The sequence below is a fragment of the Rhopalosiphum padi genome, chromosome 1 (assembly GCF_020882245.1).
Source record: "Rhopalosiphum padi isolate XX-2018 chromosome 1, ASM2088224v1, whole genome shotgun sequence".
Taxonomy (NCBI): domain Eukaryota; kingdom Metazoa; phylum Arthropoda; class Insecta; order Hemiptera; family Aphididae; genus Rhopalosiphum; species Rhopalosiphum padi.
Genome location: NC_083597.1, coordinates 11,865,881 through 11,892,479, shown reverse-complemented (window position 1 = coordinate 11,892,479; position 26,599 = coordinate 11,865,881). Strand labels below are relative to the sequence as shown.

Here is a 26,599-nt window from a genome sequence, read left to right as displayed (position 1 = left end):
ATAAATAGTTTGGTATTTGTTATCATTCGTTATTCACATCATCCATACTTAATATGATTATACTAATATTGTACATTATTATAATATTAATTAAAATTGTTTTGTTTTTTTTAGTGTGTACCTGTTTCGGGTTTGGGGTTTCGAAGAGGGAGTTACAAATGTATGTGCCGTCGAGGCTATTACTTCCCCGCTCCCAAATACGTAGGGCATCCCGGAAACAGGTATTTCAATGGAGTTATTATTGAAGAGGAGTATGAAAAACTGATGCAGGTAAGTGTTCCGTATATATTGCGTGTATATACAGTATACACAATATATAATTTTACTCAATGATATTATATAATATATATGGTATATAGCATAATATGTAAATGCCATCTCAGTTTTAAATTCATTCCGAAATTTTTCGTAAAATTAATGAATTTATCTTTTACACATCGCGTAATTACATAATATGGATAATATTTCACGAAACAGACTATAGGACATTTAGTAATACGGAACTCGTTCCATAATATTTACAGAGATGTATCTGCACAGTGCACATCATTTAATACAAAATAGAACAATTTTAATATTAGTTTCAATAAATATTAACTAAAAAGTAAATTAAAAATAGAGAATTGCAATATTCTTCTGAAGAATTTTCTGGCGTTAGTAGGTTATGTTATTTCATTGAGCATAGAATTTTATCTGTGAGCGCCATATTAAAAACAATAGTTAATATGAGTTATTATTTTTATGTTTAAATTTTTACCTATTATTACTAGAGTTTATAATTTACTTTAATAAATACTTTAAAATTATATTTAAATAGTTTTAAATGTTTTAATTGAATTGAATTACAATTTTAAACGAGTGTCTGTATTTATAAATTGAATAGGTGGGTTTCCTACTTATGGGGTATCATAGATTCGGCAATTATCACATAACAAATTCCGTACTACAACCTAAAATGTCCGTTTCATGAAAGTTATGCATATTGTGTAATTACGTTGTATGACGTAATAAACAAAGCTATATTTTATGTTTTATTTTTTTATTGATATGTTGCTTCAACATCAAACATTATATATGATAATCGTTGTAATATAATTCGTCTAGTTTACATTTTTCATAGCTTTTGATCATTAAAATGTCGAATATATTCCACAAATGCAATTCATTTCCGCGTGAATGTTTCAATATTTTCACCATCCAAACAAAAAAATATTTATCTTAACGCTTTGTCTTGGCTGATGGCATCAAAACTATATTTTAAAACAAAACATTTTGTATTTCGAAACAGTAACAAAATTGTCCATTGGGTGTGATTTCCGCAACATTTAAAACATAATAATATAGGTATTTAAAATGAATACGAATTTTAGCTGGTGGAAGATAATAATACTATATATCAAAATATTCAATGAAATATTATATTCTTACAATGTTACACTGCAATACCAAACGAGTGATATTTTATGTTTTTGTTTTGGTACCTTCCTACCTTTACAGTATTATTATTTGTTTGACGACGGTATAGTTCTGAAGTTGTAGTCGCATTTGTAAACAAAACGTGCTTAGATTAAAAGTATACTTTTTTTTTTCATTTTAATTTATCAACAGGGGAAACCAAATAACTACAGCCAACATAGCATGTTCGAGTGTTTGAGATGTGCCGAAGGATGCGACGAGTGCATTGACTCCAGTCCTTGTATAGCGTCCTTAAACTGGGTACTCCGTTCAATTATACTAGTGCTCTCTCTGGTGATTATAGGATGCCTTCCGCTGGTCGTGTTCTTCACGTGGAAATACGGACACCTAAAAGTAATCTTGTGCATTGATAAACATAATAATATATATAATCTATTATATTATGACATAATATTTTCATTATTATTATTTATTTATTGGCATATATGCTCTGACTGCTTAAACCTTATAATAATTATTGAAACATTTTCACTAATTTGATTTATCTTAATTCCATAACATAGAAAAAAAAATATATTAATATATTTAAATTAACACAAATGTAATATAATATTTTAATGTTTATAAATTAAATTCACGTAGTTCAAAAAAGGAAAATAGAAGGAATATTGGAATAATAATAATAATAATAATAATAATGTTATTTCTAATACTTATAATTTAGACAATTAAAATGCATTTCATATGTTTAATGTATTATTATTATTATGATCATAATAATTTGTTATAATCTCTACACTTGTAAATAAAGTAAAGACGGTAAAGGAAGATAATGGTTAGCTAAAATAAGTATTTTTTACTTAAATCTAAAAACCATAAAATAACTTATTAATATGTTGTGTACCTTTTTCAAAAATATTATTCTCGAGGATGTAAAACTTATATTATTACATTTTACTATACACAATATTTTCAAAGTATTTAGGTTAGTGTTAAGCTATTTCTCATTCATTTCACTAACTTGTTCACACACCACATCATTCTAAAATTAGTAGGTAGGTATGACTTAGACGTTAATATCAATAATAAAATGTAATATACATATTTTATACTATTATAACAGTTATTAATACAATAAATGAGATATTAAAAATACAAAAAATTAATTCAACCATTGTGTTACTAACAGTAAAATATATAATAAAATGTACCTTTAGTAGTTGTATGTCTGATTGACCGTTTCCGCTTAAAATTATTTATCAATGAATTAAAGCTTAACATATCCACAACAATGATTTATTAAATAACAATTTTTTTACTAAGATGATTATTTATAACTTGAGTAATAGTATGTTTCTTGGATCGAGTTTGATGATAAAGACTATTTCTTTCACTGCGATTCTTCCAATGACAGGTCTTTTTTTTAAATAAACGACTTTATGTTGACTGTTCAAATTAATTTCGAGAAAGACTTGTGAGATGCTTACAATTAATTAAGTGTAGGTCACGATAACGAACGCTTCGTCTTAGCGCACATTACGAACTATAAATTATATTAGAACGCCTCGTTTATCATTGATATTCAAATTGTGACATATTGTAGTTTATTTCACCGAGAGATAAAATATTGAGATTGAGATTATGATGTATGTTTATGTAATGAATATAATTCTTAACGTAGAACTCGTGTTTAGTTAGTGATTCTAAAATCAAATTCAACCTAATCTCAAATTTCATAAATAGAGTATACCTCGGCCTCGAGATTATAAGTTTATTGGATTATATGTGTAACATGTTTATTTTATAAGTTAAACAACAATATTATTTGTAATCATATGCAAAATAGATCAATAGCTTGGATTAGTCTCTCGTAAAGTATGTGAGAAATGTGTGATGGTAGATAAAATAGAAGTTAAATTAATTCAATGACATTTTTCATGTTTTTTTTTTTGTTATTAATTCTAGTTGTTCGGTACATAAATACTCACAAAAAAATAAATAAATGTACAATTGTTATTATAGTTGCTATTAGTATACTTGTCGATTTAGCTTATGAAAAACACGAATCAATTTATTAATAGAAATAGAAATTTATAATTACCTAACTTTTAAGTTGAATTTATTTTATTAATCTTTAATTAGCTTTATCTATCAAAAGTGAAGATTATATACACAGACTGCATGATATAAATGCTGCTGTTGTTGTTGCTATTGTTTATAGATAAATAACTGTATGCTTAAAGTTATATTTATGAGATTTTTCTATCAAATATAAAGCATAATAATATAATATAACAAAAATTTCCATATGTATAGTTATTATTTTAAAATGTATCTAAAAAAACTCAATATCAAATTAAAGGCAACTATCAATTATTATTAACAATCACATTATGATAATAATTAATTATAAATAATTTTTTGACAAGAAATCGTTAAATAATACTTTAAATCAAATAGTATTTTCAATAATTATTATAGTTATTTAAATTATACAATATCCATAATTAAATAATCTTATTACTTATTAAATTAATTATAATTTTTTTAGCATAAAATATTTTTAAGTTGATAACATAACAATACTATTATTATTACTATATCTAATAGGTAAGTTTTGTAAGATTTCAACTAAAACATCTCACTATAATATAATACATAGAACGTAATATACTTCTTATTATCACATAACGTACCTACGTATTATTAAATAATACCATACGTAGTAATACGTAGTTAATAGTAGTTAACGTAGTGTACATACTATTAATGTCGTATATAACATTAAAATGCATAGATTATTATTCTAAGTATTTAAGCAAATATATATTTCATATATTAAGTCAATAATTATTACATATTATGATTAATAAAAATGGTAATAGTTGTGTTTGTGAATAATTAAATAATAGTAATAATAATAATAAAAATTGTATAAATTTAAATTGTCTATAAATAGCTTAAAAAAATTAAAGATTTAATCGTAAATAGATAGTGCTATTATAAATATTTGGTGAAAATGTCAAGTATTTACAATGATTCGTTTTTGAGTTATCGCAAAATACAAAATCGATTTTGTTGAAAACTGTTTATGAGTAAAATTTCCATTTTTCTGTTACTTTTTTAGAGTTTTTCCAGACGCTTTTGAAAACTATTGAAAATTTCCCCCAAAGTACAAACTAGATACAATTTTTTTTTTTTTTAAAGAGGCCCTGAAATCAAAAATCAAAGCACTTTTAGTTATTATTACTCCAAAACGTGATGACAGACACACACACACACACAAAAACAACATACATCATTGTAAAATCAATAAATTCATCATTCCGTTTGGAATTTAAAACGTTAAAGCTCTAAAAAGTTGTGTATTAAAAAAACAACCGATTATCCATTAGTTAAAGAAAAATGAAAAAAAAAACATTTATGGAAAGGTGCCTTTTTAGTTTTTATTTTCAGAATATTTGTTATCGTTTATTTTACATTTAACTTGTAAAACAACTCATTATTCTCTTACACGCGGAAAGTACAAAAATTCAAAATTATTTTGGTTTATTATTAAAATAAATAAAAATAAAAATATTATTACTAATTTATAATTTTAAATATAATAAATTATAGCTCAATAGTTGTATGATACAAAATATAATGTCCAGTATATTTATGGGTATTAGAACAATTATTTATAAAAAAAAAGTAATAAAGTAGTAGCACCCGTAATATACGCTAAAAACGCAAATATAAATATTTTTTTATAATGAGCAGTATAAATATTTAATAATAAGTTATATTATGACTAGAAAATAGTGGAACTAAATCACACTGTAAAATGAAAACAGCCACATTAATCAAGATACATAGCTTTTATTATTACAAAAATTATTTATTATTTATTTATAAACATTTTGTCTGGTATAGCGTTTTATTATTCATAAAATACTCAGGTACGTTTGTGGTATAAAAAAAAAAAAATTAATCATTGTGTAAATAATAACGATTGACATTAAAATATTTCTTTTATACTTAATGGAATAGTAACCGTATGATTTAATTATCATAAACTTATAGATAGTAAATTATTTCTTATTATTTAATACTTTTAATTTAATATTATAGGTGGTTCGAGCAGCTAGTCCTGCATTGCTAAGAGTTATTGCTCTTGGAGCGTTCTTCATCTATGCCACGGTAAGTCACATCAAATTTAATTATATCGTTCACAATAATCGATCTACCTTAAATGAACTGCATTGTACGATACATAAAATATATCAGCTTAAAGTTTAAATAAATGATTCATTAAGACTTTAACTTTATAATAATAATTACTAAATACATTTATAGATGATTGTAATGTATCCAAAACCAAATGTGATTACTTGTATTGCTCGTGTTTGGCTTCGAGAAATCGGGTTCTCACTCACCTATGGAGCTTTAATGCTCAAGACATGGAGGTAAGTGTAGTAGTATTTTTGAAACAAATTAAATGTTATGGATAGCTAGCGTTAGTACACACCTATTTTAGAATAGTTCATAAACACACTCAAATTGTGACAGACAGAAATCTTAAAATAAATTTAATACAGCATCAGATTTTTTTCTTTCTTATTATTAATACCTTGATTACCCTATAAGTTAAAATTTAAAGCACATATAACTAAGATAATTGAAATAAATGTATTTATTAGTTATAGTTAACTGATCAAAATTAATCATAATAATATGTTTAATCTACTTAATATGTATTATTGATAACATGGTAAAAGTAGTTAAGAGTATTGTTCATATTATGATATTATATATACATATATCGGTTAAACAAAATTAATAACTCAAGAATATGATTACTCATGTTGGTAAAATTATTTGATAACTCACTTAAATAATGATTTTATATTGTGAATTTTTTTTAAACCATGGTTGCAGTTTTATTAAAAAGTATGAAATAATATGGTATTTATCTATTATTAAAAACATCATTTAGACTAAAATGTCAAGTACATTATAAACTTATAGTTTCAAGTTATACACAATAGATACATTACTTAAATTACTTAAATTAGATGTAATACAAATATTATGAAACGTATTAAAATAATATTATTTTATTACTAATCCTCAATATGGCCATACTGGTAAATTACAAAAATTGAAGTTTTAAACTTTATTGTAGAAATTGATGAATTTAATATATGATTTATAAGACTATTAATATGTAAATAATTTCTAGTGTTAAACTCGATGGAAAGTAGCAGTGATACTTGATTTAAAGGACTAGACTTTCCACTTAATTTTTTCTTATGCTACCAGTGTGTCAAAAATTCTATTTATAAGCGTATATAATATAAATCTTATATCAGCTATTATGCGCCTATTTGCTAGTGGCTCGATTCCACATACAATACCCACTTCACTAAGAGAACTATTTTGTAAACCTATTTTATTACTTTATAGAGATTTACAATATTCTATAGGACCTTTTATTAAAGTTTAGTATTGCATTTGATTTTCGAAGTTCGAATATGAAACAATCTGCATATGTAAAGTTTAAGTTCACAGGTGGATTCGTTTATACATTTTTGAGAACTTTGTAAATAGTAAAGTTTTTCCTAAAAGTTATTTCTAATAAAATGTCCAAGACATACAACTAAGTAATTTTTTAAACTTCATATTAATAATTCTGTTGTTTAAAAACATACACACATATATATATATATATATATGTATTACCATACTCAAATGAATAAATAAAAATATTATTCAAAATAAAATACTATAATAATTTGGTATTATTTATTTAAGTTGTAATTTATTTATTATTATTATTAACAATAATAACATAAATTACTTTGACATATTATTTCAACGTAGGTTTAATATATTGATAGCTAATTCATTGAGATAACAGTATTTTTATCACAAATGTAGTACATTAATTCAAGTAAAATTATTATAACCTTCATATATAAGTTATAACCAGGGAAATCGTACTAATTTATAATTTTTTGTTGAGTGGACATCGAAATTGAATAAGTTAGTAGGTCATTAATAATGTACTAAATTGTAATTTATGATGAAGCATTACTTACAAAATGGTTCTTTGCTAATAAACGAAAACGTTTAATTTTGTGCCATCCTCCATTTCTAATGATATTTTTTATTTGATTTTTAAAAATATTTGTAATACGATATTTTAAAATACTCTTTTTTATTTTTTGATAAACATATCCTACCTATATAATATGATTAAAGTTAAGTCCTGGGTAAATGTATAGGGTTGATCTTCATTTTATATGAAAGTAATATAGTGACTTAGGCAGGTGAAAATTAACATGAAGAATTTAGTTATATTCAGGGAGAATTTAAAGGATTTACCCCATGCAACCAACAAATTTATATCATGGGTCATTTTTGAAAAGATGGTTATTGAAAATTTACAAGTAGTTTACGTTTCATAACATCAGTAAAAATTAGGTGTTTGCTATGATGGAAAACAGAGAGAGTGAAATTTATGAACGACAAACAGGAGAGATAATAGTAAAGTATCTTGAGAAATATTTGATGTCAGACAACATAGTTGGTTATGAAATATAGACAAAAATATTTAGGGAGGAATTTGTTAAATATGAGATCGAAACCAGAAAAGAGAGTGATCATCTATTTAAAATAATTTTATCAATAGTTTTTATTAATGAAAATTATCTATACAACTAAATTTATTTGATAAATATAGTATAGATTGTGTAAAATTACACTTTTACATGGGAGAACACTAGAACAGTAAGTATATGTAAAAAATGTACACAGAATTTTTCTGAGAAGTAGAACGACTCATATAGAAAAAACATTTTGCTTCAACAAAAAAGTGATCGAGGAGTGGATAGATAAAGTAGACGATCGTTTTTATCAACAATTTTAGACAAGTGAGATATAACCTCAAATCTAATACGATATTACGTTTATGACGTTCTGTGAGTTACCTATCACTAGTATAATAGATATAAAAATCAATTTTGAGTTCAGAGGGGGAATACCATTCATGAATGATTTTTAAGTATGATAAAGTAGTAAATATAAGTTTCAAGCAATAACATCCTTGACGTTGAATAGTACATTTTTCTCTTTAAACATGTTTTTTGTATTGTGTTGTTATTCAAAAAACATTAATCATGAAAACTTGAAACAATCCACCATCACATTAATTTTCATTTTATACACGCAAGTTTTTCGTTTGTCAATTTTTTTAATTTCAAAAATACATTCGCAGAACAGTTTGAAGAAAACATTCCTTACAGACATTTCAAATTCAAATTTCAATGAAATTGAATATTTAAACGAAAAAAAATTATTGTAGTTATTTTGTTGTATTACAAAAGTGTTATTCGTTAGGTAGGTACTGAAACTTTTCACTATTATGTATATTATTATGTACCTATTTAACAAGAAGGAATTTTCAAAGTCTTATTTAGATTTATTTTTGATGGTTTTTACCTCGAACATATTAACATCAGTTATTTTATGTTGGTATTAATTTATAAATTTAAAACAGAAGGTAATTGTATGTTATTATGAAATAAGATCATGATAATTACTATTACCTATATGATTTAGTTTTATAACATTTGTTTAACCTGCTGTATAAATAGTAAAATAAATAAATTACCAATAACAATTTAAATACTGACCTACTCATCTACTCAATGACAAAGTACATTAAAAATTGTACAAAATATAATTTAAAATTGTATAATAAATATTTTATTTTTATAATTTATATTAACCCTTTGCCGACCAACGGGATTTTTGTGTCCGCTGTGTATTTTATCCATTTAAATATAGGTAAAATAAATTAAGTACTATCTGACCATAGTGACTTATAAGTTAATCAATAATGTTCCCGAAAATTTTCTGTGAAATCAATAGATGGCGTTAAATATATCACATAATAAAATAAATATAGTTTAGCCCATAAAATAAATATCGATATTTATATAAATAGCCACAGCGCAAACCAGTATAGATAAGCAATGGGTTTTATTATTATTATTTTCGTTATAATCCCGAGAAACAGAATGTACCATTGAATATCATTATTATTGTGTATAAATATGTGTTTATTGACAATAATCACAACGGACTTTGAAGTCCCTATGGTCTATTGCGACATTTTTATAGTTTTGACGAATATTCCCAGTCAAGCACTCGCGCGCCAAGTATATTGTTTATCCGTATGCTATTTTTTTCGCTCTTGAGTGTTGTTTGTTCATTTATTAATTATTATTTACTCGTTAATTTTTTTAATTTATTTAATTGGTGAAATGAATAAATTTACAAAATTAAACGATCGTGAGATCGAAGGATATATTAATTGAAATTCCTGGCGATGATGGTGGTCTAACTGATCTCGAAGGCATAAGTGACGATGATTTGATCGAAGAAAACAATTATTTAGACTTTTTAGATACCTATGTTATATTTATGCTTATAACTATGTTTTTAATAAAAGTCTTATTATATGATAAATTATGAATTAAACATTTATAATATTGAACATAGTAACCACTCAATGTTCTTAATATTAGTCTGCAATATAAAAAAATTGACCATTTAGTTTTTGATACTATAACTATTTTCTTTAAGTTTATATTGTTGTTAATTTGAAACATGAATTATATACATATTTAAAATGGTCATTATATTTTTAATTAATTAATTAATTAATTAAATTTTAACTAATTATTACTTATTTATCATAGGGAATAAGAAAATAGTAGTGTCGTAACGGACCATAGGGACTTTTAAGTATAGTCCTTAAATGACCAATGGGACTTATTTGTCCCACTCCTTAAAAATATATTAAAAAAACTCCAATTTAAAATTTCTTTATTTCTAAATTCATCAAAAAAATAATAATTTATAAAGGTGCAAAAAAAAATCAAATTTCTATCACCATTTATTGTTGGTCTACAAAGGGTGTTAGATTAAAAATTTAAAAATTGTTTGAAATTTAATGTAATAATAATAGAGGTTTAGGTTATTAAGTGGACGGTAATTATTGTAAAGTGTATTAAAAAGTAAATAAATATGTTTACAATTAAATTAAATAGCTTTCATCAAGTGTGTAACTAAAAAAAATGTCTCACATTCCCATAAAAAGGTGTTTGATTTGATTTAATCACATAAGATTATTTAAGCTTTGTGTCATATAATCAAAACCACCTTTTATAAAATATTATTAAAAGTCATTATTAATTTTTTTTAATTGAATAAATAAATAGGTCCTACCTATCAAACTTTAATAATATACAATATATCTACTAATAATATAATTAAATGTAAAAACTTAATATTACATTTTTATCCTCTAAATAAAGTTTTTATATACAATGTCTATATAAAATCGTACATAATACTAATATAATACTAACAAAACAATGTATATAATATACATTTCCATAGATGTTTTTTTGTCAATAAATTAATAACTATAACTGTGTTCAATGGCCAATGTCCATCCTTGCCAAATCTTCAATGTTAATTGAAATTGGCCATCTGGGCGGTTGCCAAAATATCGGATATTCGTTCTAATAAGAAAAAACGCCCTTTAACTATTTTTAATATGGAACCGGATTGAATTTTAATTTATAAAGATTAATACAAAACACTGTTTCAAACTATTTTTGTACCTAATTCATAATATTTTTTAAAACTTGATCGCTAAAATAGTTTCGATAATATTTCTGTAATCATATAAGTATCATAACGATATAATTTAATTTATATTAGTTCCTGTTATACTATTTTAAAAATGACACAAATAATATTTTTATAATTTGAAAAAAAAAATAAAAAAAATTTGCTTTAATGCAATTTTTAAAAATATCAATTTATATTAATTTATTCAACTATCTACATACAAAGTTGTATTTAAATTAAAATAATCACCCATTCTAAAATTTTTAACTATTATTAAAATGATAATGTTATTTATCTCAAACAAATTATTATTTTGTTAGTATTTAAAAATACAAACCATAACAATTTAAATCACCATCACTTAAATTATAATTTTTTTAAACATTAAAATTTTAAAAATATTGAAACTAATTTTTATATATTTAAGACGCTTTACATTTTTATAGTTTTTAGATTCTGAGTGGAGCAATGGATGTAAAGATTTTACCATGATGTATTTTTTTTTTTGTGTACTCATACGCAATAAGTTTTGTAGATAAAATAAATTGATTATTAAAAAATGGTGTGATTTTGGTTATACAATTTAGATCTAGTTTGTACTTTAGATTGGTCGAACTTAAAAAAGTTCAGTTATTATTTTTATATTGGGAGAAACAAAAAAAATTAAAGAAAACTGAGAATTTTCACGCAAAATCAATTTTTACAAAATCGATTTCATTTTTTGATGTTATCCTAGAAACTAAAATTGATCACCAAATTTTTATATTATTTTATTCTATTTGAAATAACATTTTCAAATTATTTCGACGAATTTTGAGCTTTTTATAAGCATTTAAATTATGAATTTTGACAAATTTCATAAAACTTTAGAAAATTAGTATATTATTTTGTAGTTAAAAATGTATAAGTTTTTTTTGTTTTTATACCTAGTATTTAAAAATGTGATACGCCCAAAAAATGTTTTATGAGCATTTCAAGTTTAAATATTTATGACATTTGTTAGACACCTGAAAATAATTATCTCCTCAAACAATTTTTGATGTATTATTATACTTAAAAAACAAAAATTAAATACTAATAAATACTTGAATGTTTCACAAAACGTTTTTATTATTATTTTCATTATTAAATAAATTTTTTAAAAATGTTTAATTCTTTTCCAGTTATTTATGGTAATGATAATTGTATTATTTATTTTTTCTATAATTATCGATAAAAAATTATTCGCTGGATCAAAATTCTTGAAAATTTAATACAGTACCCCCCAAAAGTTATTATATTACCTGTATAAAAATATTAAAAATTTAAAAATACATAGATACAAAATTGACGAAATTCTTCAAAATTGTGAAATGTTTTAAACTATTTTGTAATTAAAAATGTATAAAAACTTTTTTTTGACAATTTAATATAATATTCTTCATGAGTCGATTAAATTGAAACCATAAAATCTAAAAAATGTAATAAAGAAAATTATTTTTATAGACATTCTAAGTTCCAATTTGGACAAAATTACATATTTAAACGATAAATAACGATATAATAATTATTCTATTATTAAATTAATCTTGGGAACTTCCTCTTTTTATATATTTTATATTATTATCATTTTTATTATACACAATAATATTTTTGATTTATTCTAAAATATTATCTATTTATAGGTACTTACTATGATTCTATTTTTCTATATTTCTTATATTTTGATTTACATAAAATGATATAATATGGTATTAGATTGTTTCAATAATTAAATACTTATAATAAAGTAAAAACAATATTTCCGGATAAAATTTTATCATCATACTATAATAATATAAGTAAATCAAACAAACATATCACTCGCTGATATAGGCCGATAGACCTGATTTTGAATTTAATCTTATGATAGTTAGGAGTTCCTTTAACCTCCCCTTTTACAACGTCAACTGTAGTACTAACAAATAGTATTGGAATATATTTATTTTTCTTTCTTCAATTATATGCAATTACAAATAGTAATTGGTCAGCTAAAATTAGTTTGTGTATTAATCTCACTTGCAATAAAATTACAATATGTATTTTGTATTCATAATTTTTAATTAAAAACATAAAAATTAATTAACTTTTGTAAAATATTGTTAGCCTATGAAACAGATTTTATACATTTCAGTTGCATAAATAATTAAATGTATGCTTTGAATTTATTTGATGTACTTTATTCTTTTGGAAAAACGTTGTACTCACTAATTATGCATGATTAAATATCATTATGTTTTCCCCCTTTTCTATACCATATTCCTAAATTATTATTGTATCACTCGCGTTCTAACAATATTAAGTCTAAAAAACATATATTATATAGGTACTTATTTGAGATACAACTTTCTTCATTAGGGCCGCATTGATTATTACGCTTTAGGTAGTAGCAATCATAATTATTATAACATATATATTTTTTTAATATTACTCAATTGTCCTACTGCATACACAATATATGTATAAATTATTTCTTTCTAAGAATAAATTTTTCTTGAAACTTCATCAAAAAATGTCATTGATTTTTCACTAATATAAACTGTTAAATAATATTATAATATATTGTTATACCGTTAAATTTAAGTTGGCCAGACTTAATTTCACAATGTTACAACTATACTTTATTATATTATATATTTTGATTTATTATTATGGACTATCTTCGTGTTTCACTTAAAACGATTGGAGAAAAATAATTTAAAAAAAATTGTAAGTAGGTTTTTTATTATATAATTTTATATTCATAATTGTCATGAATTTAATTTATAACATTATATAAACTGTTGTATTGTTGAAATTATAAAATTGACTTTATTTAAAATATATATTTTCACTGTATTTTTTGAATTTTACCTCTATAGAGATGTGATTAAATTTAATATTAATAATTATTATAGAATAACAAAGTGATGTTGAATTATTCTTTTCTATAGTCGTGTTTAAAACACAAATTATATTAAATGTATTTAAATGTAAGTAATAATATTCTATAAACTGTGTGTGTTTTCCATTTATAGTATTATGCAATGGTTTTACTTTGAACTTGTTTTACTTAGTTCTGAAAATTATAACTTTGTGTATATAATTGTACAGGTAAACAATTAGTTTGAAATTACGTTTTACCAGCATGTGTAGTCTTCGTCATTTTAAAGCATAAGATTGTACATTTAACATTCAGAAGAATCTACTTTATTTATAAAGTATTTTTTTTTTTTTTATATTGGAGTGAATTGTCCTAAAGTAAAAAAACCATTCAATCTAAAGTAAAAAAAAATTATCTAGTCCAACGTAGGTTTTAATATTTAAATATTTAATTAAATTTTCAGCATTTTAAAATTGTAATTTGTTTAATGTATTTACTGTACATACATTTTTTTTTAAATAAAAATGGATTTTAATTGTTTTTATTATTATTTCTATTGAAAATAAAAATAAACATTGTATTTATTAGTATAAAATTCCAGATTATAATTTGTTGGTTTATTGACTTAAATTATTTTTATCAACTTTGGTTAAAATTAATATTTTCTTGAGTTTATTTTGTTCACAATCGAAACGAGCTCAATATATAATGTTTCTCAAATCAGAATAATCATCTGAAGATATCACATAATATCAAGACGTAACCTAAACGTTTAACAAAGTCTGGTAGAAGGGATTCTTCATCAAACTACGTGAAAAATTACCACATGCTTAGCGTGCACTTTTTAAACCATACTTGACTGATCGTCAATTTCGAATCATACACATATCAGCGGTAGTACTACAAAGTAGTGTTTTAGTATATATCCCATACTGTATATAGCTGATGAACCAAATGATGCAATACAACGATAGATATCTGCCAGCAAGTCTAAAATAATATAACGTTGTTAAAAAATCATACTTCTGACCATCATTGCTACCTACCGTTTCAAAAGAAACAACGCAATCCCCCATTATATTATATTGGCTACAATGGCAGATGAAATCCAAAGATCTGCTCGCAAACACGAGACAAGGCTATATTATCATGTCAATCCATTGACCATCCAATTACTAGACAACTCTAAGGAATTCAGATGTCTTAAGCATTTCAAATCATATAACTTATTTTAAGAATTTAGATTAAGATCAAGAGTCACTTCATTTCAAGTGTGTCTTCTTCAACATGTATTGTGTATATAATGTATATCTAGTATTCAAAATATATAAATTAATTATATATTTATTAAGAGCTTTAAGATGTTTAAATAATAAAGCCTCGGGGAGCATTAGAAAAAAACAACAACAACAATTTCAAATAAATTATTTGACTATATTTTTCAACAAATTAATATATCGTTTATATTTTTTACGGTATAGTTGGTACATAAGAAAATTATTTATTCGATTGTATGTTTTGAAATGTATTTTGTATTTATATTGTTATATTTTTGTTAATTTTTTCAACATTTTAATAACCGTATAAATACCCTTAACTTTGATTAATTAATTACATTTACAATAATTATGATAAATCTATAGTAAAAGGAGTTATATTTTTCAAAATACAATACTAAAATTCATTGTAAATAGGTCACTCGAGTTTCCTTAAATAGTAATAATTTCACTTATAAATATTTACCAAATTCAATGATTGATCGTCGTTTTAATATTTTAAAACGCTTGTATCCCTCTGTCATTTATACATTTAAATGCTAGAGCATTTATTCGATAGAAATTTATAATTTAAGGTTCCTATTTTTATTTATATTCTTCGACTTTGTCGATATTAGTTATTACACTTAATTCGTATAACATAATATTATGTAAATAATTTGTATTTAATTGTTTTTAAACCCTATTCACAGGATATCAGTTATATTTAGGGTGAGATCAGCAAAAGTCGTGAAAATCACCGACAAGGACTTACTAAAGAGACTTGGGCTAATGATGGCGGTAGTTGGCTTAATAATGCTAATAAGAACTCTGGTCAACCCACCATATGTTATAGTAGGTAGAACAGCAGATAATTTAAAGACAGATCTGTGTCCAACTGGATGGTGGGACAGATTCTTTTCAATATGTAAGTATTAAGATTTTATAGTTTTATCTTATATTTATTTAACATAATAAGCTTTTATGCGTTTCATAGATAAAAAAAATTTATTTTTGCCTAAATTATTTTAATAATAAATTCATAATATAAACGGTTCGTGCAAAATAAATAAATAAATAAATAAATAATGTTATTAGGTAAATTATATGTAAATTAGTAATACAAACTTTATTGTATAATTTTGAACAATATTTTAGTATTTCATACGCACGGTCAGTTTTTAAAAATAATTTAATATTTTCAATGAAACAAAGATTCAATTTTTTTATTTTATTTTCAAAACGTCAACTATAGTAGTTTATAATAATTATAATGAATATGCAAAGACAATTCGCTTTAACATTTACATTTTTATTTTATTTTAATAATAATGATTTAATTTAATATTTATATAAATTAAGGTTTGTTCCAAAAGTATTATTTTGTGTATAGCTTTATTTTGGGGTTCTAAGATTCTAGGTATCTTTAGTTATAGTCTGTTAAATTATTTTTTCTTTATACTTATACTACATATTGACGACTTTTATTCAATTTATTATATATTTATGCTGTATTATTATGTATATTGAATATTATGTAGGATAGAAGCACTGAAAATGGTATAGAGGTGTAACACAGGTCATACCTTTTTAACAGCTTAGTAGAATGGAAAGGAGGTACCTATGACCTACTTATGGTTTTTAATATTTTGTTATGGTTGAATATCATTAGAGTACTTGGTATTATTTATTAAAAATTTTTGGTTGATTTAAATTAAATACAATCGATATTCAGTAATACTTAAATTTTTGGTAGGTGAGTTTAATTATATAAAATATCGTATCGGGTATTTTTTTGGTGAGGGGAGGGGGTGGGGTGATTTAGCGCCATTGATGCAGACGATTATTTTTCCAAGGCTATTAAGTAACCATGTGATAGTTTTGTATGTTAACTGATCAATAAATTTGATAAAGTTTCATTTTTTATATTTATAGGCTATAGGTATACCGTTCTTTTAATTTCACTTAGTTTTTGGTTTTATTTTTTTCCACAACTTCCCTTGTACTAGTAAACAAATAACGTAGGTATATAAAAATTTATTATACTTAATAGGTACCTAATATGGGAATTATATTCTAGTATATAACCTATTTACAACATAAAAAAAATATGATAAAATTAGTATAATCTTAAATCTGTAATATTTACAGTATATTATTTTGGAATTGTATAATAGAATACAAAAAAAAATATATGCACCATTTTCTAATTATTTGTATTCATTGCAAATTTATAAAATTATAATTATCTTTAATATTTTACTCGATACTAACATAGTATTTATATATACATTATTGGGTTATTTTTAAAATAAACCAACTGATATTAAAATTAAAATTTAACATCGTTATTATGAATAGTTATAGGTTAATAAATGATAAACAAAAACTGAGTAAATTGCTAAGTCGTACTAAATATATCCACTTTGGAATAAAAAATATATCACTATCCAACAAGCAAAAAATTACGGTTCATTCAAATAGTTGTCTTTGTAATAGCAACCCTAATATTATATGTAACTGATTTATATTGAATCAGGTCACTTCACTGAAATATCTAGCTGTTTTAATCGATAAAAACCTAAAATGGGATGTTCATATGAATTATGTATATAAATAACACACTTAAAAAATTGTTCTACATTTTCAAATCATTCAAATATATCTTAAATTCTAAGCTTAAAAAAGTAACATATATCATTTGTACGATTAATAATTTCTTATGGTATTTATAAGTGGTATATACCAAACCAATCTCATCAACCTTGAAGTAACTTTGAGTTTACTTCTTAAATTCATTTTTAATATGCTTTAGTGTTTCAAACTTCTAATTTGTATAAAGATTTAAATATTCTAAAATTAAAATCCTTGTGTTATAAAAATGTTTGTATACTTATGTATGATGTCAAGGATGACACTGTGATTCCAAGTTATAAATATTCTACCTGAATTAAATCTAAGTCTTATGTTATTGTTCCTAATATGAGAACAGTTTTTGGCTAACAATGCCCTAAGTACATAATTATTAAATATTGTTATAGCCATTATTTAAATGTCAATAACTTCAAAACTATTTCTATATAATATAAAAAGTATATTAATACCTTATTTTAATACGTTTATTAATAATATATTACTCAAGTTGATCTGTTAAATCAAATTATTAGTAAAGTAAAATTACGTACCTAATTATTATACCTTGTTGAACTCACTCCTCTTGCACAGTCATTGGCTTTTGAGAAGATCCCATCATTTGTTTAAATTTTATTAAATATTATTATTTATTACATTGTAATGTATTTTTGTTCGATTGAATAAATTATTATTATTATTATTAATTTGTATGTTTCTAATGAATATAAACTGTCATCGAGTGTTAATATTAATTTCAATGATAAATAATTTTTACATAAAAACAGTTAAATGATAAATATCGGTTTTATAAATAAATGAAAATGTATTATTCGAAGAAAATAATTTTTTTAAATATATGGTAATAATTTCAATTACAACGTATTTTTTTTTTAAGAATTACGGCAAAAAGACATACAATTGATTTTGTCAAAATCTGTTTTACATATTTAATGTTCCTATTATTTTCAAATGAGTTTTATTATTTATTGGCCATTTTTTAAACGTACTAAATTATCACTTAGATACAATTTTCAACTAGAAATCATCCTCCCTCAAAGTTGAAAATTTAATATTGTTTACTAATCTTGAAAGCTATATCATATATGAAATACACAAAGAAAAATACAAGTTAAGTACCTGATAATATAATTATATTTTTCTCTTTTTTTTAGTGGAAGTATTATTTCTAGTTTGGGGTATCCGTCTTTGTATTGTTGTACGAAAAGCACCATCAGAATTCAACGAGAGTCGATTCATGTCAATGGCAATCTACAATGAATTTATTCTCTCAGTCTTCCTTAATGTATCAATGTAAGTTAAATAATTTTATTACATACAAATTTAAATTTTATTCAAGGATTTAGATGTGTTGAGAATCAAAAATATATTATTATAAATCTATGATGGTTTAGTTTCATTATTATAATCGGGAAATATTTATGTATAATCACAGTATATATTTTTAAGGAAAAAAATATGTTCATAAATTTTATTTTAAATGTAAATTATTATTAAAGTAAAAAGATTTTCAGTGATTAAAATAAAAATGTTATTAATTTAGTCGAAATAAAACTAAAAAAAACATAATGTTGAATCATAAACATTTAAATATTTTTGATGGACTAACGTCAACTAAATAGTCAAACATTTTCTAAAATATGATTTCTTGAAATTTATTTGTGAACAATAAATGTTGAATAGTATTCATTTTTTTTTATACGGTGCATTGCAACGTGTTATCGTATTATGGGATAAATAAATAAGCATATTAAGTATAATTCAATATAAGACGACAGAAAGATTTTGAGCTTTAGTAATGGTATATATTATATTATACAAAATAGTTATACCTAAGTAAATCAGAACATGGAGAGAAAAGTGGATCTTATATGGTAATAGAAATATTAAATGAGATATTATAATAGACCATAAAATACAGACATAAGAAGTGAAGATAACGGTTCATATAATAATATTTATTTTAATATTTGGCTGATTTGGTACAATAATATATTACCTATATTATATTACAGTATGAAATAAAATAAAATATTTGATATTAGAAAAGAGCAAACGGTCTCTTTAATCGGAAGTCCAAATGGCGGTCAAAGAGTAGTTCTGTGTATTTTGAATAACTAACTTTTTGAATATACAGAAATTAAATAATAATTATTTATTATACCACTGATACCATTAGTTCCACATATATATTAAGTATATATATTTTCCAATCATTATATTATTTTTCATTGTATGAGTACACATACTATTTTGTAAAATTGCGATACGTTATAAATAATTATTGACATACCGACTCATCTGTGACGGCCTTTGTGAAATTTATATGTAGCAACTACAGTGTTATTTTGGGGATTTGGATTACCAATTAGTTAAGCTACTAAAGCTTCAGCAAAAACAAGATTATATTAAACAAACTATTAAAAATCCAATTATAATATTTTACGAAATGTTATAGTTTGTATGTCTGAATTAAGAATTATAATATGAGAGATGCATTCATATTGATAAATCTCAATTTAAATGACATATGAGTAATGAGTTTATGGTGTACTATACATCATATAATACCAAATGAACCTAACATGGTTACAGGAACACAACATGATAATCAGATATTAACATATTACTTCACACGAATGACGAATAAACCATATTTGCAGGGTTGCACTAAAACATCCGGCATACATTGTAAAAAACAGTTCTTTTTCATCTTCTTTTTTTATCATAAATAGATATATTAGTTTTTACATGTCTTTAAATTAAATTACTTACATTTTCTGTTTTCACCTTTTTTATTTACTTTAAATACCTACCTGTTGAATAAAATATTCATCAATTTTATAATTTAGATAGATGTATAAGATAGTATATAAAGTAAAAATCATACGAATTTGAAATTTCAGCGTTTAAAAAGGGATAATGTTTGAAATAAATGTAGAAAAATTTTAAACGATAAACTATAAACATTCCAATATATAGGTACTTTCTAATCTGGAGAATAATTCTTGTTTAATATAGGTTTTTTCTACAGTCGCCGGCTAACCCTGACTTGCAGTATATCATTTTCTTCTGTCACACTCAACTCACAGTCACAACTTTACTAGGATTTATATTCGCTAGTAAGGTGAGTAACTTCAACTGAAACCAAAACATACTGTAGAAGGTAAAATCAAGAGCATAAATACCACGAAAAAATGTTAATTAATGAAAGAAATAATAGGCCATAACTAGTTAAAATTGAATAATTCTACAGAATATAAAAGAAAATTAAAAATGGGGTAAAGTAAGTAACCACTCTACTGTTGTAGTAGGTACAACAATCAGTGGGAGTCAAGTGTATCTCGACATTGAATAGGTTACAGTAATGCATATATTAAATCATAGCATACTAAAATTGATTATGAGGGGAGACGGTTTGTATTCTTATTAACATAATATAATTGATATATTTCAATTAATATCATATACGAAAAATAAAATCGCTATTAATTATTATAGTAATTTATTTTACTATATTTAGTTATATGGTGTAAATTATAAGTAGATTATAGCATAATAATACATGTTTTAAAATGTCATGCTGTGTCTAATCTATATATAGTTACATGCATAAAAGTTTTGAAATCACTACGAAAAAAACTTATGGATAACATAAAAATTACGAAAATCGTTATTCTTTGCTTAAATAATAAATTTCATCCAAACTTGAACTTAAAATATTTATAAAAAAATTTAAAACAACTTTAAAAGATTTTATATATTTTAGGTTGTTTTTGATTGAGTATATACTATTTATCCAAACTTAATGTTGAAAATCGTATCATTTTTTTTTTACTTTTTATTGTGTATACAAAAAAAAAACATACATCAATGTAAAATAATTAAAGTCGTCGCTACGTTCGGAATATAAAATTGGACATTTATTTAGTATGATTATATAAAAACTCGTATTCAAAAAATTCATAATTTATTTTATTTTTAAAATTAAATTCGCCTATCAATAATTTGAAGTATTTGATTTGTATATAAGAAAACGTATATCTATACAATGAATTAGTTCATACAAGAATTTAACGTTATGTTTAAAATATCTAATTAATTATGTCAGATAAACATAACTGATTCATATTTTGTTTCTTCTAGTATATTATATAAAATAGTGTAATTTGATCAAAATTGTAATATTAATATTTGCATGTGTTTGTAAGCTTATTTGTGTCTTAAATAAAATGTATCAAATTTTGTTTTATTTTTTGTTTTAGTAAGATTATTTGAAATTCATTTATATATTATATTATAGGCATACTTAGTGATGAGAGGCGAAGAAGCAAATGATGAAGACGGACATATAAAGAGCATTAAAGTGACTGGTGGTAGTAGAATGTTTAGTAAACAGACTAGAAATTCAAACAAAGCTAATAACTCGACATTTTGTGGCTTAGAAGAGTCTAGTACCGACTTTGTGTTAACGGAAACAGACGCGCAAGTGAGTTTTCTATCTATATTTCTAAGAAACATAAACAACAATATTTGTATTATAGTGTGAAGTTTTAATGGTTTAAATATGACTTACAAAGGAACATATCTGAAGTAAACAAAAATAATTGGATTATTATTGTACCCAAAACAATACATTTTTTGATGATTCATTTTTTAAGAATATTATATTATATTATATACTCAACGGTACCTAACCTATAAAATATAGAAAAATATTTTATTAATAAATCTTAAATAATTCTACTAATTAAAACTACTACAAATTATTTAAATCATATTATGACGTGTAATGAAATTTAAAGTTTAGAATAAGAAAATTTTTAATATTTAAAAAAAAATAATAAAACAAAAGGAATTCCAACCACAAAATCTAAAAAATATATTATTTTAATCTTTGTCATAATATAGTGATTTCCAACTGGGGGGAATATTAATATTTTTGTTTTTATATTCAATATTTTTTTTCTTATACTTAATATTATAACTTAGTAAGTTGATTTATAATACATTTTGAAATTGATGAAAATAATAAAAGTTAATAATTGTATATTTTTAACAAAATAAAAAAAATTGCCTAAACTCTAATTTAAAGGGGAGGGGGCGAGATTTTTGAAAATGTACAGGGGGGAGGGGCGTAGGATTAAAAAGGTCGGAAACCAATGTCATAATGCATACATATACATTAGCTTTCCTGTGTCTTTTGCCAGTACAAAATACAACTGTGTTAAATCTGGTTGCTCATAATGCTAACATTAAACGTAATGCATATGGATAATAAATAATGTTTTTAGTTTTCTGATTTACATTTTTCGTGCACTTCATTGCCCATTAAAATTACGCATCTTGTGCGGTTTTAACTTTGTTTGATTCATTATTTATACTCATCCTTTACAGAATACACGGCGTTATTTTTATACCTTTATGTGCGTATTTGTTGGTTATATTAAAAATTAATAATTTGATTGTTAATTAACTTATAGAATCCGAAATGGGCATATAATGGGCGCACGATTTTACACCATTTGGTGTATTCGGTTTAATGTATCAATCAGTTCATTGGAAAATCGTTAATTTTTTAAATACTTTTTTATAATCATTATTTCAAAATTAACTAAAACAGTGTTGGTTAATACAATATAAAGTTAGTTGTATTAAGACCGACTTCGCTAATATAAATTTCTAAAATTGTTTGTATAAATTTAAATTTAATTTCCCTGGACAGATAACACCAATGATATTTAAATATTTTATCGTTCAATATTCTGAGGACGAGAGTTGAGTCAAAAAAACTATGCTCAAACCCCGCTCTGTAATATGTTTCTTTATTTAAAAAAACTTTAATGAAGATCGGATAAATATATTCTAAGATCATTGGCATCTAAAATTCACATAAATTATGTTATTCGAGACATACCCATGTCAAAATTTTCTAGGGTCCGACTGCAATGGTACACAAAGGGTCCAATCTTAAATCTTTACTAACCAAGAACCCACTCAAATACATACAAAAAATTCATTAAATTTAGTTTAGCCGTTTAGTAGGACTCTAGTGACATAAACACGGACAAAAGAATTATATTTATATATAAAGACTGCCTGATACCGCACGCTGTTGCCTGTGACAAATTATATAATGCCAGAAGATTTATTCTGTCTTAATCTCCGTTAAATGTAAACTTAACATATTTTTAACAGTTATTTGAATAATTTGACCGAATGTAAGATACAGGTCTAAAATTATATAACATTTTAATGACTATTACAGAGTATGTGTGGTAAGTTTTAAAAAAATATATCTATCCAAGAAATAATGTTTTTCATTTTAATTCCTTATTATACTTTTTAACTTCTTTAGGGGATGAATTTTGTGTTTTTTTTTATATATATATATTATGTGTGTATAAATAAGTATATACCATAGATATTTTAACTCGTGTGCTTTATCAAAATATCTATAGATTTTATACAATAATCGTAAATAGTATGATATTAATCGAGACAACTCATTCGTATAAATATAATTCTTAAAACCTAAGTCAATTCCAAGAATTTTTTTTGACGTTAATTGGTGGACCGCGGCCGTCATTTTCAACCAAAAACGCTAACACAATTTTATGTATAAAAAAAAACACGATAGGTACATCACATCTTTAAAAATGACAGGTTAGATGTTACCTAAAGTATTAAAAAGTTTTAGTAAGTTGACGTTTGCTATATTTCTACAAAAATATTGTATTACCACTGTAGTAAGACAGTGGTCGAGTAGTTAGAATCGTTTTTAAAATTATACAGGAGTAACCAACACATTAAGTCTAACCGCACAAATATTACGATAGTAAAATATTTTATATATTATTAATCTTTTAGAAGACTAATTATGTTGTATAATAATAATAATAATACCATTATACAATTGGTATTGTATATATCATTATGCACGAAATCAGTACTCTTCGCTATTTTACGAACAACTTTCCTAATAAAAAAATGCATGGTATAAACTGTTTGACAAGCCTAAGCTCTATAATAATATGCAAAATGTACCCAGCATGTCATGAAGACTGTCTATGCATTTTTTAATTAATAACATTTAAACATACTATACGAGCATAATACATTCACACATATACGATGTATATAATATTATAACAATATCAGAGGCGCCCAACAATCGAACACAGACAACTTTGAAATTAATCCCACTTTATTTAATCGTATTATTAGGCTATTAGTAGGATACAGGATATAGTTGCATATATGTTTTAGACTCGACCTGCTGTTTGTGTGAAGTTGTGAAGTGTCATTTTCTTATAATATTATGAAAGTTATGCAATTTGCATACCAAGTTACACGTCTTTCAGTTCTAATGATCATTTAGAGCGGCATCTTTGTTTAGTAGGAGTTAATTCCCCAGATTGTAATCAACTGGCTAGCAATATACCAACACGTTTCTACGCTAATTGTACGGCGCTAAGAGTTTATAAATGTAAAAATCTTATTATTTTTCCTTGTAAGTTGTAACAAAATAATTATGTTTTAAACATTTTATAGGTTTATAATATATTTATAACTGTAAATATGATTTTAATTTATATTTTAACTGTATTAATAGTTTAGTTAAATAATAAAACAAATAAAATGTAATACGTACTCAAAATATTTAAAAAAAAAATAAATAAAAAAAGAAAGGTTTAATAAAATATAAAAACTACGTTGTAAACAATGTGTTTTGTTCAGTGACGTGACATTGAATTTTATTTAAACAACATACCTAATATAAGAAAATACACGCTTTTCTGAAGTATTTTGTTTGATATTCATATTTATAAACCTTCGATACGCCGAGAAAAATATTTATCATTTAGTATTACAATGTAATCGAAAAGTTGGAAATCTTGATATATTTGCAATTTCGATTTATTTTTCGGGTTGTCTCTAGATGCATTTTGTGTCCATAAATAATGGATATCTGTATGTTATGCAAAGCCCCAAAAGTGTATATATTTGAAAAATGTATACAGTATATTATAATATTATATAAAAGGAACGTTTCTTTATCAATGTTTTGTCTATAGTGAGCACATAGTTATTTTAAATGCACGTTTTTTAATTTTAATTTTTTTTTTTATTATTATTATTATTATTGTTATGACTGATTTAGTACTATGAAGTAAATTAATGTATTATTATATCTCTTAAATTTGAATAACGTGTACCTGTTTAACAATACTAAAAAAAAAATGCTAATTCTTGGAGTAGCCGCAATATGTCTGTCTATTTTAAAACATTACATAATTTCTCGTGATCGTTCTTTAATGGAAATTATCATGATTAAATAAAATGTCTCATATTTATTATATAATAATATAGAGATATAGTTGCTTAGCTACAGTTTATTTTAATTATGTTGCAATCTCGAGGGAAATCAATTATAATACACTTATTTTCTGAAATACAATTTTTGGATAACTATATATAATATAGTTTTGTTATAACTTAACTTATATTATATACTCGTAAATTCTATTATAAAAATAGCTTTAAAAATTAAAACATACTATTTTTATATTTCGTATATATCATCTACATTGAAACATAACGAAGGCATCTTAAAATCTATCAAAAATAAATGATTATAACCATTGTCGGTGAAAATGAAAAGAAAAATTGAATAATAAAGTTTATTTCTATTGCATTATTT

The 26,599-nt window shown here is 23.6% G+C and overlaps 1 protein-coding gene across 1 annotated transcript in view; it reads left to right on the top strand.

Moving 5' to 3' along the window:
* LOC132917292 (probable G-protein coupled receptor CG31760) overlaps positions 1 to 26,599 on the top strand; it is a 99,636-nt gene that overhangs the window by 71,243 nt on the left and 1,794 nt on the right. The window contains exons 5-12 of the mRNA XM_060977968.1: positions 115 to 270; positions 1,609 to 1,809; positions 5,530 to 5,598; positions 5,755 to 5,864; positions 15,957 to 16,171; positions 19,050 to 19,188; positions 20,917 to 21,022; positions 22,199 to 22,384. Of these exons, the coding sequence (XP_060833951.1) occupies positions 115 to 270; positions 1,609 to 1,809; positions 5,530 to 5,598; positions 5,755 to 5,864; positions 15,957 to 16,171; positions 19,050 to 19,188; positions 20,917 to 21,022; positions 22,199 to 22,384 (1,182 nt within the window). The remainder of the gene's footprint in view (positions 1 to 114; positions 271 to 1,608; positions 1,810 to 5,529; positions 5,599 to 5,754; positions 5,865 to 15,956; positions 16,172 to 19,049; positions 19,189 to 20,916; positions 21,023 to 22,198; positions 22,385 to 26,599) is intronic.